This window comes from Mustelus asterias, chromosome 8, assembly GCF_964213995.1.
Source record: "Mustelus asterias chromosome 8, sMusAst1.hap1.1, whole genome shotgun sequence".
Lineage (NCBI taxonomy): Eukaryota > Metazoa > Chordata > Chondrichthyes > Carcharhiniformes > Triakidae > Mustelus > Mustelus asterias.
This window is the reverse complement of record NC_135808.1, coordinates 18,708,204-18,724,879: the sequence shown is the minus strand read 5'-3', so window position 1 is coordinate 18,724,879 and position 16,676 is coordinate 18,708,204. Positions and strand designations below refer to the sequence as shown.

Here is a 16,676-nt window from a genome sequence, read left to right as displayed (position 1 = left end):
TGAGCGGGAGAGTGAGAGGGATAGAGGGGTGAGTGAGATGGGAGGGTGAGGGGGAGAGTGAGGGGGAAGAGGGGGGAGAGTGAGGGGGAAAGAGGGGGGAGGGTGAGAGGGGGAGAGTGAGGGTTAGGTTGGTAGAGGGGGGAGTGAGGTGAGAAGGGGAGATTGAGGGTGAGGGGGGTAGAGTGTGGAGGGTGATGGGGTAGAGTGTGGAGGGTGAGGGGGTAGAGGGTGGAGTGTGAGGGGGTAGAGGGTGGAGTGTGAGGGGGTAGAGGGGGGAGTGTGAGGGGGTAGAGGGGGGAGTGTGAGGGGGTAGAGGGGGGAGTGTGAGGGGGTAGAGGGTGGAGTGTGAGGGGGTAGAGGGTGGAGTGTGAGAGGGTAGAGGGTGGAGTGTGAGGGGTGTAGAGGGGGGAGTGTGAGGGGGTAGAGGGTGGAGTGTGAGGGGTAGAGGGTGGAGTGTGAGGGGTGTAGAGGGTGGAGTGTGAGGGGGTAGAGGGTGGAGTGTGAGGGGGTAGAGGGGGGAGTGTGAGGGGGTAGAGGGGGGAGTGTGAGGGGGTAGAGGGGGGAGTGTGAGGGGGTAGAGGGGGGAGTGTGAGGGGGTAGAGGGTGGAGTGTGAGGGGGCTAGAGGGGGGAGTGTGAGGGGGTAGAGGGGGGAGTGTGAGGGGGTAGAGGCTGGAGTGTGAGGGGGTAGAGGGGGGAGTGTGAGGGGGTAGAGTGTGGAGGGTGATGGGGTAGAGTGTGGAGGGTGAGGGGGGTAGAGGGTGGAGTGTGAGGGGGTAGAGGGTGGAGTGTGAGGGGGTAGAGGGGGGAGTGTGAGGGGGTAGAGGGGGGAGTGTGAGGGGGTAGAGGGTGGAGTGTGAGGGGGTAGAGGGGGGAGTGTGAGGGGGTAGAGGCTGGAGTGTGAGGGGGTAGAGGGTGGAGTGTGAGGGGGCTAGAGGGGGGAGTGTGAGGGGCTAGAGGGGGGAGTGTGAGGGGGTAGAGGGGGGAGTGTGAGGGGGCTAGAGGGGGGAGTGTGAGGGGGCTAGAGGGGGGAGTGTGAGGGGGCTAGAGGGGGGAGTGTGAGGCGGGTAGAGGGGGGAGTGTGAGGGGGTAGAGGGTGGAGTGTGAGGGGGTAGAGGGGGGAGTGTGAGGGGTGTAGAGGGGGGAGTGTGAGGGGGTAGAGGGGGGAGTGTGAGGGGTGTAAAGGGGGAAGTGTGAGGGGGTAGAATGTGGAGTGTGAGGGGGTAGAGGGTGGAGTGTGAGGGGGTAGAGGGGGGAGTGTGAGGGGTAGAGGGGGGAGTATGAGGGGGCTAGAGGGGGGAGTATGAGGGGGCTAGAGGGGGGAGTGTGAGGGGGTAGAGGGGGGAGTGTGAGGGGTGTAGAGGGTGGAGTGTGAGGGGGCTAGAGGGGGGAGTGTGAGGGGGGTAGAGGGGGGAGTGTGAGGGGGTAGAGGGGGGAGTATGAGGGGGCTAGAGGGGGGAGTGTGAGGGGGCTAGAGGGGGGAGTGTGAGGGGTGTAGAGGGTGGAGTGTGAGGGGGTAGAGGGTGGAGTGTGAGGGGGTAGAGGGGGGAGTGTGAGGGGGTAGAGGGGGGAGTATGAGGGGGCTAGAGGGGGGAGTATGAGGGGGCTAGAGGGGGGAGTGTGAGGGGGCTAGAGGGGGGAGTGTGAGGGGGTAGAGGGTGGAGTGTGAGGGGTGTAGAGGGGGGAGTGTGAGGGGGCTAGAGGGGGGAGTGTGAGGGGGCTAGAGGGGGGAGTGTGAGGGGGCTAGAGGGGGGAGTGTGAGGGGTGTAGAGGGGGGAGTGTGAGGGGTGTAAAGGGGGAAGTGTGAGGGGGTAGAGGGGGGAGTGTGAGGGGTGTAGAGGGGGGAGTGTGAGGGGGTAGAGGGTGGAGTGTGAGGGGGGTAGAGGGGGGAGTGTGAGGGGTGTAGAGGGGGAAGTGTGAGGGGGTAGAGGGGGGAGTGTGAGGGGGGTAGAGGTGGGAGTATGAGGGGGCTAGAGGGGGGAGTGTGAGGGGTGTAGAGGGGGGAGTGTGAGGGGGTAGAGGGGGGAGTGTGAGGGGGGTAGAGGTGGGAGTATGAGGGGGTAGAGGGGGGAGTATGAGGGGGGTAGAGGGGGGAGTGTGAGGGGTGTAAAGGGGGAAGTGTGAGGGGGTAGAGGGGGGAGTGTGAGGGGTGTAGAGGGGGAAGTGTGAGGGGGGTAGAGGGGGGAGTGTGAGGGGGGTAGAGGTGGGAGTATGAGGGGGTAGAGGGGGGAGTGTGAGGGGGTAGAGGTGGGAGTATGAGGGGGTAGAGGGGGGAGTGTGAGGGGGGTAGAGCGGGGAGAGAGTTGAGACGTTGATATCTAGCTGGTGAAAGCTGACCTGGAATGAATGGACAATCAGAGCAAGTCTCTGAGGTGATGGAAATACATCTTCCACCAATCACTTCAGGCTTCAAAAAGTAGCTTCTGCTGCCGCCCCCCATTCCCCCCTCTCAGTAAAACACGGGAATGTGATCCCCCCATTCCCCCTCTCGGTTACAGATGGGAATGTGATCCCCCCATTCCCCCTCTCAGTTACAGATGGGAATGTGATCCCCCCATTCCCCCTCTCGGTTACAGATGGGAATGTGAACCCCCATTCCCCCTCTCAGTTACAGATGGGAATGTGATCCCCCCATTCCCCCTCTCGGTTACAGATGGGAATGTGATCCCCCCCTCTCAGTAAAACACGGGAATGTGATCCCCCCCATTCCCCCTCTCGGTTACAGATGGGAATGTGATCCCCCCCATTCCCCCTCTCGGTTACAGATGGGAATGTGATTCCCCCCATTCCCCCTCTCGGTTACAGATGGGAATGTGATTCCCCCCATTCCCCCTCTCAGTTACAGATGGGAATGTGATTCCCCCCATTCCCCCTCTCAGTTACAGATGGGAATGTGATTCCCCCTCTCGGTTACAGATGGGAATGCGGTTCCCCCTCTCAGGAACACACATGCCCATGTTATTCTGACACAGTTACTGCAGGAACAGACTGGTGTGTGTGTATGTGCAGCCCCCTCTCCCTCTCCCTCACCTTACTGTCATGGTAGATCAGCTGGAGCTCGTAGTCCCGGAGGATGTCTGAGCGGTTGTTGACATCTCTGAGGGCCATCTGGGCAGCGGGCAGACACGCCTGGCCCCCTGGCCAGCCTCCGCTCATGGGGAACAGGGCTCCGATGTACAGGGTCTGCTTGCTGCCTGCGGACACAGGGAGAAGGATCAGAGTAAGCAGCAAGAGGATCCTCCGGCTCCGCACCATCCTGGCTGCTGCAGACACTCCACTCCCCCCTTCCTCCTGCTCCTCGGAAAAGATGCTCAGAGCCCCGCACACATTCTCCAGCTTCCCAGGCGCTGGAGCTCCGACACAGACACAGAGACAGCAGCAGCAGCAAGCTCCATCTTACTGCAGTCAGCAAGCTGCTGATGTCACTACAGCAGGCAAACTCTCATTCACAGTCTCACACAGTGTCTCTCTCTCTCTCACACACACAGTCTCACACAGTGTCTCTCTCTCTCACACACACACACAGTAACAGTCTCTCTCACACACACAGTAACACAACCTCTCTCTCACACACACAGTCTCACACAGCCTCTCTTTCACACACACACAGTCTCACACAGTGTCTCTCTCTCTCACACACACACACAGTAACACAGTCTCTCTCACACACAGTCTCACACAGTGTCTCTCTCTCTCTCACACACACACAGTAACAGTCTCTCTCTCACACACACAGTCTCACACAGTGTCTCTCTCTCTCTCACACACACACAGTACCAGTCTCTCTCACACACACACACACAGTCTCACACAGTGTCTCTCTCTCACACACACACACACACACAGTAACACAGTCTCTCTCTCACACACACACACACACACACACAGTCTCACACAGTGTCTCTCTCTCTCTCTCTCACACACACACACACACACACAGTAACAGTCTCTCTCTCACACACACACAGTCTCACACAGTCTCTCTCTCTCACACACACACACTGTAACAGTCTCTCTCTCACACACACACAGTCTCACACAGTGTCTCTCTCTCTCTCTCTCACACACACACACACACAGTAACAGTCTCTCTCTCTCACACAGTAACACAGTCTCTCTCTCACACACACAGTCTCACACAGTGTCTCTCTCTCACACAGTAACACAGTCTCTCTCTCACACAGTAACACAGTCTCTCTCTCACACACACACAGTAACACAGTCTCTCTCTCACACAGTAACACAGCCTCTCTCTCACACACACACAGTCTCACACAGTAACACAGTGTCTCACACACACAGAGTCTCTCTCTCTCTCACACACACAGTAACACACAGTGTCTCACACACACAGTCTCTCTCTCTCACACACACACACACACACACAGTCTCACACAGTAACACACAGTGTCTCACACACACACAGTCTCTCTCTCTCTCTCACACACACACACACAGTCTCACACAGTAACAAACAGTGTCTCTCTCACACACACACACACACAGTCTCTCTCCCTCACACACACAGTAACACAGTGTCTCACACATACACAGACACACACACACACAGTCTCACACTAGGAACTCTCACAGACACACAGTCCCACACAGTAACACAGTCTTTCTCTCACACACACAGTAACACACACAGCCTCACACAGTAACACAGTCTCACACACTCACACACACAATCTTTCTCTCACACACACACACACACACACACAGTCTCACACAGTAACACAGTCTCTCTCTCTCACACAGTAACACACACATACAGTCTCACACAGTCTCATACAGTAACACAGTCTCTCTCTCACACCCACACAGTAACACACTCTCACATAGTCTTACACAGTAACACCGTCTCTCTCTCACACACAATCTCATACAGTAACACAGTGTCTCTCACACACACACATACACACACACAGTCTCACATAGTAACGCACTCTATCATACACACACACAGTAACACACTCTCTCTCATACACAGTCTCACACAGTAACACACTATCTCATTCAGTCTCACACAGTAACACAGTCCCTCTCACACACATGCAAGCTCACACAGTAACAGTTTCACACACACAGTCTCACACAATGTCTCTCTCACACACACAGTCACACATTCTCACACACACAGTCTCACACATACACTGACACATGCATAGTCTCGCGCATACTCATTCACATAATCTCACACTCAGCCACACACTCTCTCACACACATACTCATTCATACTCTCACACTCACTCCCATACAGTCGGACAGAGTTATTCACACACACACAGTCACAAAGTCTCACACACCTTCACTCAGTCTCTCACACAGTCACACACTCTCACACTCACACTCAGCTTCACATATAGTCAGTCTCACTTGGTCACATGTTCTCACACACACACATTCACAGTCTCACATGCACACACACAGTCAAACACACACACACGGTCATTCACACTCACTCACACAGGAATACTCAACAGCACAGTCTCACACACAATCATTTTCACATACACATTCACACTCTCACAAATGCAGGTACACAGGTGTACACACAATCACACAGCCATCAGATATCTATGTTGACAGAGAATCATCCCCATACATAAAACTCAGTTGCTATAGCTACAATAGGCCGAATGGCCTCCTTCTGTGCTGTACCCATTCGAGTGTACCGTTCTATAACACAAAGAAACCAAATACACATGAACAGATATACTTGCACATTCAGATATACATATTGACAGATTGATACAGGGACACAGACATGTTTACAGATATTATGTATAAAACTACACACACCGAGACACACTAACTTAGAAATCATGATGAGCAACATCAGAGGATGAAGACTTTAACACCACTAATATTATTGCCTTTTCCCCATACTTTAACATTAATCTTAAATGTGTGAACACTTCCAGGAAATGCACCTCAGGAACATCTCCAGGAAAGTCAGATGAAGATGTTAAGTCACAAAAACAGAAAATGCTGGAAAAAGGTGTTAAGTATCTGTCACTCATAACCCCAACGCTAACTCTGCAATTGTCTTTTAGATTGTACCAATATAAAGGCAGGTAGACGTAGAGATAATCATACACACAGACACTCACACACAGACACTCACACACACACACACAGACACTCACACACAGACACACACACACAGACACTCACACACAGACACTCACACACAGACACTCACACACACACACACAGACACTCACACACAGACACTCACACACAGACACTCACACACAGACACACACACACACACAGACACTCACACACAGACACTCACACACACACACACATACTCATACACACACTCATACACACACTCACATGTGTGTGTCTGTGTGCGTGTGTATGAGTGTGTGTGCGTCTGTGTGTGTGTAAGCACTTGAAATGCCATAGCATACAGACACACACACACACTCCAAAACCACGACCATTACCATCTAGAAGGATGAGGGCAGCAGATACCTGGGAACACCACCACCTGCAAGTTCCCCTCCAAGTCACTCACCATCCTGACTTGGAAATATAGACTGTCATAGAGTCATAGGCCCTTCAGCCCATCATGTCTGTGCCAGCCACCAAGCACCTATCTGTTCTAATCCCATTTTTCCAGCACTTTCTCTGTAGCCTTGTATGCTGCGGCGTTTCAAGTGCTCATCTAAATGCTTCTTAAATGCTGTTAGGCTTCCCGCCTCTACCACCCTTTCAGGCAGTGAGTTCCAGATTCCCACCACCCTCTGGGTGAAAAAGCTTTCCTCAAATCCCCTCGAAATCTCCTGCCCCGGAACTTAAATCTAAGCCCCCTGGTTATTGAGCTCTTTAAAATAGGAAAAGTCTCTTCCTGTCCACCCTATCTACGTCCATCATAATTCTGTACAGGTTCCCCCTCAGTCTTCTCTGCTCGGAGGAGAACAACCCCAGTCTAACCAGCCTCTCTTCATAGCTGAAACGCTCCAGCCCAGGCAACATCCTGGTGAAGCTCCTCTGCACCCTCTCCAGTGCAATCACATCCTTCCTATAGTGCGGCGACCAGAACAGCCACACAGTGATCTAGCTGTGACCTAACCAGTGTTTTATACAGCTCCATCACAACCTCCCTGCTCTCATAGCCTATGCCTTGGCTAATAAAGGTAAATATCCCATATTCCTTTTGACCACCTTATTAATGGGTTAATACCTATGGCAGGATCCTGAACAGCATGGATGTGCAGAGGAAACTTGGGATTCAAGTCTGTAGCTCCCTGAAAGTGACATCATAAGTAGTTAGAGTGGTAAAGAAGGCATTTGGCATGTTTGCCTTTCCTGGTCGGGGTGGCACAGTGGTTCGCACTGCTGCCTCACAGCGCCAGGGACCCGGGTTCGATTCCTGGCTTGGGTGTGTGGAGTCTGCACGTTCTCCCTGTGTCTGCGTGGGTTTCCTCTGGGTGCTCCAGTTTCCTTCCACAGTCCAAAGATGTGCGGGTTAGGTGCATTGGCCGTGCTAAATTCTCCCTCAGTGTGGAGTGTGGCGACTGGGGGATTTTCACAGTAACTTCATTGCAGTGTTAATGTAAGCCTACTTGTGACACTAATAAATAAACTTTACTTTAACTGAGTACAAGAGTCAGGATGTCCTATCGCAGCTTTATAAACCTTTGGTTAGGCCGCACTTAGAGGGTTGTGTTCACTTTTGGTCGCCACATTACAGGAAGAATGTGGAGACTTTGAAGAAGATGCAGAAGAGCTTTACCAGGATGCTGCCTGGATTAGAGGGCAGGAGCTATCAGGAGAGGCTGGACAAACTAGGGCTGTTTTCGCTGGAGCGGCGGAGGCTGAGGGGAGACCTGATAGAAGTCTATAAAATTATGAGAGGCACAGATAGGGCTGACAGTTAGAATCTTTTCCCCAGAGTTGAAACGTCTAAAACTAGGGAGCATGCACTTGAAGTGAGAGGGGCAAAGTTCAAAGGAGATGTGAGGGGCAAGGTTTTTACACAGAGTGTGGTAGGTATCTGGAACGCACTGCCGGGGTGTTGGTGCAGTAAGATATGATGGGGGCGTTTAAGGGACTTTTAAATAAGCACCTGAATATGCAAGGAATATAGGGATATGGACTAAAGGGCAGACAGAAAGGATTAGTTTAATTTGTCATGTTCGGCACAACATGATGGGCCGAATGGCCTGTTCCAGTGCTGCACTGTTCTATGTTCCAGCTATTTGTCCTGCTGCCTTCAGGGATCTTTGACCACACACCCCGAGCTCCCTCTGGTCCTCTGTATTCCTGCAGCAGGTCGAGAGGGTGTCTCACCAGCAGCTTATCAAGGTCAGTGAGGGATGGGCAGCGACACTCACATCCCAGAAACGAATTAAAACAAATCCCATCTGCTATTTTGAGGAAGGCATTAGTTTAATGAAACTAAACAGGTTATTCCCTCCGTGTAAACAACAGGTGGAGGAACATCTCAGCCCAGTCATCACTTACCATCAATATCAGCAGCTGTCATTCGCAGTGTGTGGATGCACACAGAGAGACAGACGGACGGGTGTGGGGAGGTAACCGCAGACAGACAGGGACATAAATAACAGAGACACACACTCACTCACTCACACACACTCACACACTCACACGCTCTCACATACACACACACACACACACTCACACACACTCACTCACACACACTCTCACACACACACACACATTCACAAACACTCACACACACACACACACAGACTCTCTCTCACACACACACACATTCACAAACACACACTCTCTCACACACCCTCTCACACACACTCTCTCACACACTCTCTCTCACACACACACACACACTCTCACTCACTCTCACAGACACACACACACTCACTCACACACACTCTCTCACACACTCTCTCTCACACACACACACTCTCACTCACTCTCACAGACACACACTCACACTCACTCACACACACTCACTCTCACACACACACACACACACACACTCACTCACACGCACTCACTCACACACACTCTCTCTCACACACACTCTCTCTCACACACACACACACACTCTCTCACACACACACATTCACAAACACACACACACACTCTCTCACACACACACGCTCTCACACACACTCTCACACACTCAGACACACACACGCAGTAAGACAATCATTCTGCCACTCAGGGACAGAGATACAGAGTAACACAAATGCGGAGAGAGACATACAGACACCCACTCACAGACATAAACAGAATGATAGACAGAGGGAAAAACACAGGGGCAATAAGCGGGCTTGCTGCACAATCATAGAACATTTTATTTATTAGTGTCACAAGTCGGCCTACATTAACACTGCAATGACGTTACTGTGAAAATTCCCCAGTCGCCACACTCCGGCGCCTGTTCGGGTACACTGAGGGAGAATTTAGCATGGTCAATGCACCCTAACCAGCACGTCTTTCAGACTGTGGGAGGAAACCGGAGCACCCAGAGGAAACCCATGCAGACACGGGGAGAATGTGCAGACTCCACACAGACAGTCACCCAAGCCTGGAATTGAACCGAGGGGGCATTATCGACATGATCCTGACCAATGTTTATCCCTCCATCACCACGGGCAGGAAGGATAGAAATGCAGACTATTATTTAAATGCAGAAAGCTGGGGTGCAGAGGGATCTGGGTGTCCTTGTACATGAATCACAAAAAGTCAGTTTGCAGCTACTGCAAGTCTTTAGGAATGTCGGGCTTTATTCCAGGGGGCCGGCGGGGGGGGGGGGGCTGGAGTATAAAAGTCGGGAAATCTCGCTACACCCGTACCAGTTATTGGTGACATCACACCTGGAGCACTGTGTCAGACAAGGGACAGACGAGGGACAGACGAGGGACAGACAAGGGACAGATGAGGGACACACGAGGGACAGACGAGGGACACACGAGGGACAGACGAGGGACAGACGAGGGACAGACGAGGGACAGACACGCACTGGAAGCAGTTCCGAGAAGGTTCACGAGACTGATTCCTGAGCCGAGGGCTTTGTCTTATGAGGAAGGATTGGGTGTTCCTGCTGCCCCCAGCTGAAGTCTGAATCTATCCCCACCTCCAATCAGATTCTGACCTACTTGCACTCTGTGTGTTATCCCACCCCCATCCTGTAACTCATCCCGTCCTCATCCTGTATCCCTCCCCACCCTCGCTCCGTATCCCGCTCCACCTCGCTCCGTATCCCGCTCCACCCTCGCTCCGTATCCCTCCCCACCCTCAATCCATATCCCGCTCCACCTCGCTCCGTATCCCTCCCCACCCTCGCTCCGTATCCCGCTCCACCCTCGCTCCATATCCCACTCTGCCTTCGCTCCGTATCCACTCCACCATTGCTCCGTATCCCTCCCCACCCTCGCTTTGTGTCCCTCCCCACCCTCACTCCATATCCGATCCCCACCCTCACTCCATATCCGATCCCCACCCTAGCTCTGTACCCCACTCCGTCCTCACTTCATATCCGCTCCCCACCCTCGCTCCGTATCCACTCCACCCTCACTCCGTATCCCGCTCCGTCCTTGCTCCGTATTCGTTCCTCACCCTCGCTCCATATCCGCTCCACCCTCAATCCATGTCCCGCTCTACACTTGCTCTGTATCCCTCCCCACCCTCGTTCTGTATACCCTCGCTCAGTATCCTCCAAACCATCACTCTGTATCCCGCTCCACCCTCGTTCCGTATCCTGCTCCATCCATGGTCCGTATCCCTCCCCACCCTCACTCCGTATCCGCTCCACCCTCGCTCCGTATCCACTCCACCCTCGCTCCATATCCGCTCCATCCTTGCTCCATATCCCGCTCTGTCCTCGCTCCATATCCTCCCCACCCTCACTCCATATCTGCTCCACCCTCGTTCTGTATCTGCTCCATCCTCGCTCCATATCCGTTCCGCCCTCGCTCCGTATCGCTCCCCAACCTTGCTCTGAATCCCGCTCCACCTTCGCTCCGAATTCCGCTCCACCTTCGCTCTGAATCCCGCGCCAACCTCGCCTCGTATCCCTCCGCACCCTTGCTCTGTATCCACCCCGCCCTCGCTCCATATCCGCTCCGCCCTCGCTCCGTATCCGCTCCGCCCTCGCTCCGTATCCGCTCCGCCCTCGCTCCGTATCCGCTCCGCCCTCGCTCCGTATCCGCTCCGCCCTCGCACCGTATCCGCTCCGCCCACGCTCCGTATCCACTCCGCCCTCGCTCCGTATCCGCTCCGCCCTCGCTCCGTATCCGCTCCGCCCTCGCTCCGTATCCGCTCCGCCCTCGCTCCGTATCCGCTCCCCCCTCGCTCCGTATCCGCTCCGCCCTCGCTCCGTGTCCGCTCCACCCTCGCTCCGTATCCGCTCCACCCTCGCTCCGTATCCGCTGCACCCTCGCTCCGTATCCGCTCCACCCTCGCTCCGTATCCGCTCCACCCTCGCTCCGTATCCGCTCTACCCTCGCTCCATATCCGCTCCACCCTCGCTCCATATCCCTCCCCACCCTCGCTCCGTATCTGCTCCACCCTCACTCCATATCCGCTCCACCCTCGCTCCGTATCCGCTCCACCCTCGCTCCATATCCCTCCCCACCCTCGCTCCATATCCGCTCCACCCTCGCTCCGTATCCGCTCCACCCTCGCTCCGTATCCGCTCCACCCTCGCTCCGTATCTGCTCCACCCTCGCTCCGTATCCCTCCCCACCCTCGCTCTGTATCCGCCCAACCTTGCTCCGTATCCGCTCCACCCTCGCTCCATATCCACTCCACCCTCAATCCATGTCTCGCTCTACACTTGCTCTGTATCCCTCCCCACCCTCGTTCTGTATACCCTCGCTCAGTATCCTCCAAACCATCACTCTGTATCCCGCTCCACCCTCGTTCCGTATCCTGCTCCATCCTAGAACATAGAACATAGAACATTACAGCGCAGAACAGGCCCTTCGGCCCACGATGTTGCACCGACCAGTTAAAAAAAAACTGTGACCCTCCAACCTAAACCAATTTCTTTTCGTCCATGAACCTATCTACGGATCTCTTAAACGCCCCCAAACTAGGCGCATTTACAACTGATGCTGGCAGGGCATTCCAATCCCTCACCACCCTCTGGGTAAAGAACCTACCCCTGACATCGGTTCTATAACTACCCCCCCTCAATTTAAAGCCATGCCCCCTCGTGCTGGATTTCTCCATCAGAGGAAAAAGGCTATCACTATCCACCCTATCTAAACCTCTAATCATCTTATATGTTTCAATAAGATCCCCTCTTAGCCGCCGCCTTTCCAGCGAAAACAATCCCAAATCCCTCAGCCTCTCCTCATAGGATCTCCCCTCCATACCAGGCAACATCCTGGTAAACCTCCTCTGCACCCTCTCCAAAGCCTCCACATCCTTCCTGTAATGTGGGGACCAGAACTGCACACAGTACTCCAAGTGCGGCCGCACCAGAGTTGTGTACAGTTGCAACATAACGCTACGACTCCTAAATTCAATCCCCTTACCAATAAACGCCAAGACACCATATGCCTTCTTAACAACCTTATCTACTTGATTCCCAACTTTCAGGGATCTATGCACACATACACCTAGATCCCTCTGCTCCTCCACACTATTCAAAGTCCTCCCGTTAGCCCTATACTCAACACATCTGTTATTCCTACCAAAGTGAATTACCTCACACTTCTCCGCATTAAACTCCATCCGCCACCTCTCGGCCCAACTTTGCAACCTGTCTAAGTCTTCCTGCAAACTACGACACCCTTCCTCACTGTCTACCACACCACCGACTTTGGTGTCATCAGCAAATTTGCTAATCCACCCAACTATACCCTCATCCAGATCATTAATAAATATTACAAACAGCAGTGGCCCCAAAACAGATCCCTGAGGTACACCACTTGTAACCGCACTCCATGATGAATATTTACTATCAACCACCACCCTCTGTTTCCTATCCGCTAGCCAATTCCTGATCCAATTTCCTAGATCACCCCCAATCCCATACATCTGCATTTTCTGCAGAAGCCTACCATGGTGAACCTTATCAAACGCCTTACTAAAATCCATATATACCACGTCCACTGCCTTGCCCCCATCCACCTCCTTGGTCACTTTCTCAAAAAACTCAATAAGGTTAGTAAGGCACGACCTACCTGCCACAAAACCATGCTGACTATCACCTATCAATTCATTACTCTCCAAATAACTATAAATCCTATCCCTTATAATTTTTTCCAACATCTTGCCGACAACAGAAGTGAGACTCACCGGTCTATAATTCCCGGGGAAGTCTCTGTTCCCCTTCTTAAACAATGGGACAACATTCGCTAACCTCCAATCTTCTGGTACTATACCAGAGGCCAACGACGACCTGAAGATCAGAGCCAGAGGCTCTGCAATCACTTCTCTTGCCTCCCAGAGAATCCTTGGATAAATCCCATCCGGACCAGGGGATTTATCTATTTTCAGACCCTCCAGAATATCCTGCACATCCTCCTTATCAACTGTAATACTGTCTATTCTACTCCCCTGCAACCCAGTGTCCTCCTCAGCTATATTCATGTCCCCTTGCGTGAACACCGAAGAGAAATATTGGTTCAATGCTTCACCAATCTCCTCCGGTTCCACACATAACTTCCCTCTGCCATCTATAACTGGCCCTAAACTTGCCCTAACCAACCTTCTGTTCTTGACATACCTATAGAACGCCTTAGGATTCTCTTTAACCCTATCCGCCAAAGTCTTCTCATGTCCCCTTTTAGCCCTTCTAAGCTCGCTCTTCAACTCCCTCTTAGCCAATCTAAAGCTTTCTAGTGCACTACCCGAGTGCTCACGTCTCATCCGAACATAAGCCTCCTTTTTCTTTTTAACCTTGCTCCGTATCCCTCCCCACTCTCACTCCGTATCTGCTCCACCCTCGCTCCGTATCCACTCCACCCTAGCTCCATATCCGCTCCATCCTTGCTCCATATCCCGCTCTGTCCTCCCTCCCTCAATATCCTCCCCACCTTCACTCCATATCTGCTCCACCCTCGTTCTGTATCTGCTCCATCCTCGCTCCATATCCGCTCCGCCCTCGCTGCGTATCCCTCCCCGCCCTCGCTCTGTATCCCTCCCCAACCTTGCTCTGAATCACGCTCCACCTTCGCTCCGAATTCCGCTCCACCTTCGCTCTGAATCCCGCGCCACCCTCGCCTCGTATTCCTCCCCACCCTCGCTCCGTATCCTCCCCACCCTCGCTCCGTATCCGCTCCGCCCTCGCTCCGTATCCGCTCCGCCCTCGCTCCGTATCCGATCCGCCCTCGCTCCGTATCTGCTCCGCCCACGCTCCATATCCGCTCCGCCCTCGCTCCGTATCCGATCTGCCCTCGCTCCGTATCCGCTCCGCCCACGCTCCGTATCCGCTCCGCCCTCGCTCCGTATCCGCTCCGCCCTCGCTCCGTATCCGCTCCGCCCTCGCTCCGTATCCGCTCCGCCCTCGCTCCGTATCCGCTCCGCCCTCGCTCCGTATCCGCTCCACCCTCGCTCCGTATCCGCTCCACCCTCGCTCTGTATCCCTCCCCACCCTCGCTCCGTATCCGCTCCACCCTCGGTCCGTATCCGCTCCACCCTCGGTCCGTATCCGCTCCACCCTCGCTCCGTATCCGCTCCACCCTCGCTCCATATCCGCTCCACCCTCGCTCCCTATCCCTCCCCACCCTCGCTCCGTATCTGCTCCACCCTCACTCCATATCCGCTCCACCCTCGCTCCGTATCCGCTCCACCCTCGCTCCGTATCCCTCCCCACCCTCGCTCCATATCCGCTCCACCCTCGCTCCGTATCCGCTCCACCCTCGCTCCATATCCGCTCCACCCTCGCTCCGTATCTGCTCCACCCTCGCTCCGTATCCGCTCCACCCTCGCTCCATATCCGCTCCACCCTCGCTCCCTATCCCTCCCCACCCTCGCTCCGTATCTGCTCCACCCTCACTCCATATCCGCTCCACCCTCGCTCCGTATCCGCTCCACCCTCGCTCCGTATCCCTCCCCACCCTCGCTCCATATCCGCTCCACCCTCGCTCCGTATCCGCTCCACCCTCGCTCCGTATCCGCTCCACCCTCGCTCTGTATCCGCTCCACCCTCGCTCCGTATCCGCTCCACCCTCGCTCCATATCCACTCCACCCTCAATCCATGTCTCGCTCTACACTTGCTCTGTATCCCTCCCCACCCTCGTTCTGTATACCCTCGCTCAGTATCCTCCAAACCACACTCTGTATCCCGCTCCACCCTCGTTCCGTATCCTGCTCCATCCTTGCTCCGTATCCCTCCCCACTCTCACTCCGTATCTGCTCCACCCTCGCTCCGTATCCACTCCACCCTAGCTCCATATCCGCTCCATCCTTGCTCCATATCCCGCTCTGTCCTCCCTCCCTCAATATCCTCCCCACCTTCACTCCATATCTGCTCCACCCTCGTTCTGTATCTGCTCCATCCTCGCTCCATATCCGCTCTGCCCTCGCTGCGTATCCCTCCCCGCCCTCGCTCTGTACCCCTCCCCAACCTTGCTCTGAATCACGCTCCACCTTCGCTCCGGATTCCGCTCCACCTTCGCTCTGAATCCCGCGCCACCCTCGCCTCGTATTCCTCCCCACCCTCGCTCCGTAACCTCCCCACCCTCGCTCCGTATCCGCTCCGCCCTCGCTCCGTATCCGATCCGCCCTCGCTCCGTATCTGCTCCGCCCACGCTCCATATCCGCTCCGCCCTCGCTCCGTATCCGATCTGCCCTCGCTCCGTATCCGCTCCGCCCACGCTCCGTATCCGCTCCGCCCTCGCTCTGTATCCGCTCCGCCCTCGCTCCGTATCCGCTCCGCCCTCGCTCCGTATCCGCTCCGCCCTCGCTCCGTATCCGCTCCGCCCTCGCTCCGTATCCGCTCCGCCCTCGCTCCGTATCCGCTCCACCCTCGCTCCGTATCCGCTCCACCCTCGCTCCGTATCCGCTCCACCCTCGCTCTGTATCCCTCCCCACCCTCGCTCCGTATCCGCTCCACGCTCGCTCCGTATCCGCTCCACCCTCGCTCCGTATCCGCTCCCACCCTCGCTCCGTATCCGCTCCACCCTCGCTCCGTATCCCTCCCCACCCTCGCTCTGTCTCCACTCCACCCTCGCTCCATATCCGCTCCACCCTCACTCCCTTTCCCTCCCCACCCTCGCTCAGTATCCCTCCCCACGCGTGCTCCATATCCCTCCCCACCCTCGCTCCATATCCGCTCCATCCACACTCCATATCCCGCCCTCGCTCCGTATCCCGCCCTCGCTCCATATCACGCCCTCGCTCCATATCACGCCCTCGCTCCGTATCCGCTCCACCCTCGCTCTGTATCCGCTCCACCCTCACTCCGTATCTGCTCCACCCTCGCTCCGTATCCCTCCCCACCCTCGCTCCGTATCCGCTCCACCCTCGCTCCGTATCCGCTCCACCCTCGCTCCGTATCCGCTCCACCCTCGCTCCGTATCCGCTCCACCCTCACTCCCTTTCCCTCCCCACCCTCGCTCAGTATCCCTCCCCACGCTTGCTCCATATCCCTCCCCACCCTTGCTCCGTATCCGCTCCATCCTCACTCCATATCCTGCCCTCGCACCGTATCCCGCCCTCGCTCCGTATCCCGCCCTCGCTCCGTATCACGCCCTCGCTCCGTATCCCGCC

The 16,676-nt window shown here is 55.1% G+C and overlaps 1 protein-coding gene across 1 annotated transcript in view; it reads right to left on the bottom strand.

The window, feature by feature from the left end:
* The window catches only part of LOC144497667 (uncharacterized), a 129,009-nt gene that overhangs the window by 11,093 nt on the left and 101,240 nt on the right, over window positions 1-16,676 (bottom strand). The window contains 2 exon segments of the mRNA XM_078219109.1: window positions 3,034-3,192; window positions 7,200-7,263. Coding sequence (XP_078075235.1) covers window positions 3,034-3,192; window positions 7,200-7,263 — 223 coding nt within the window.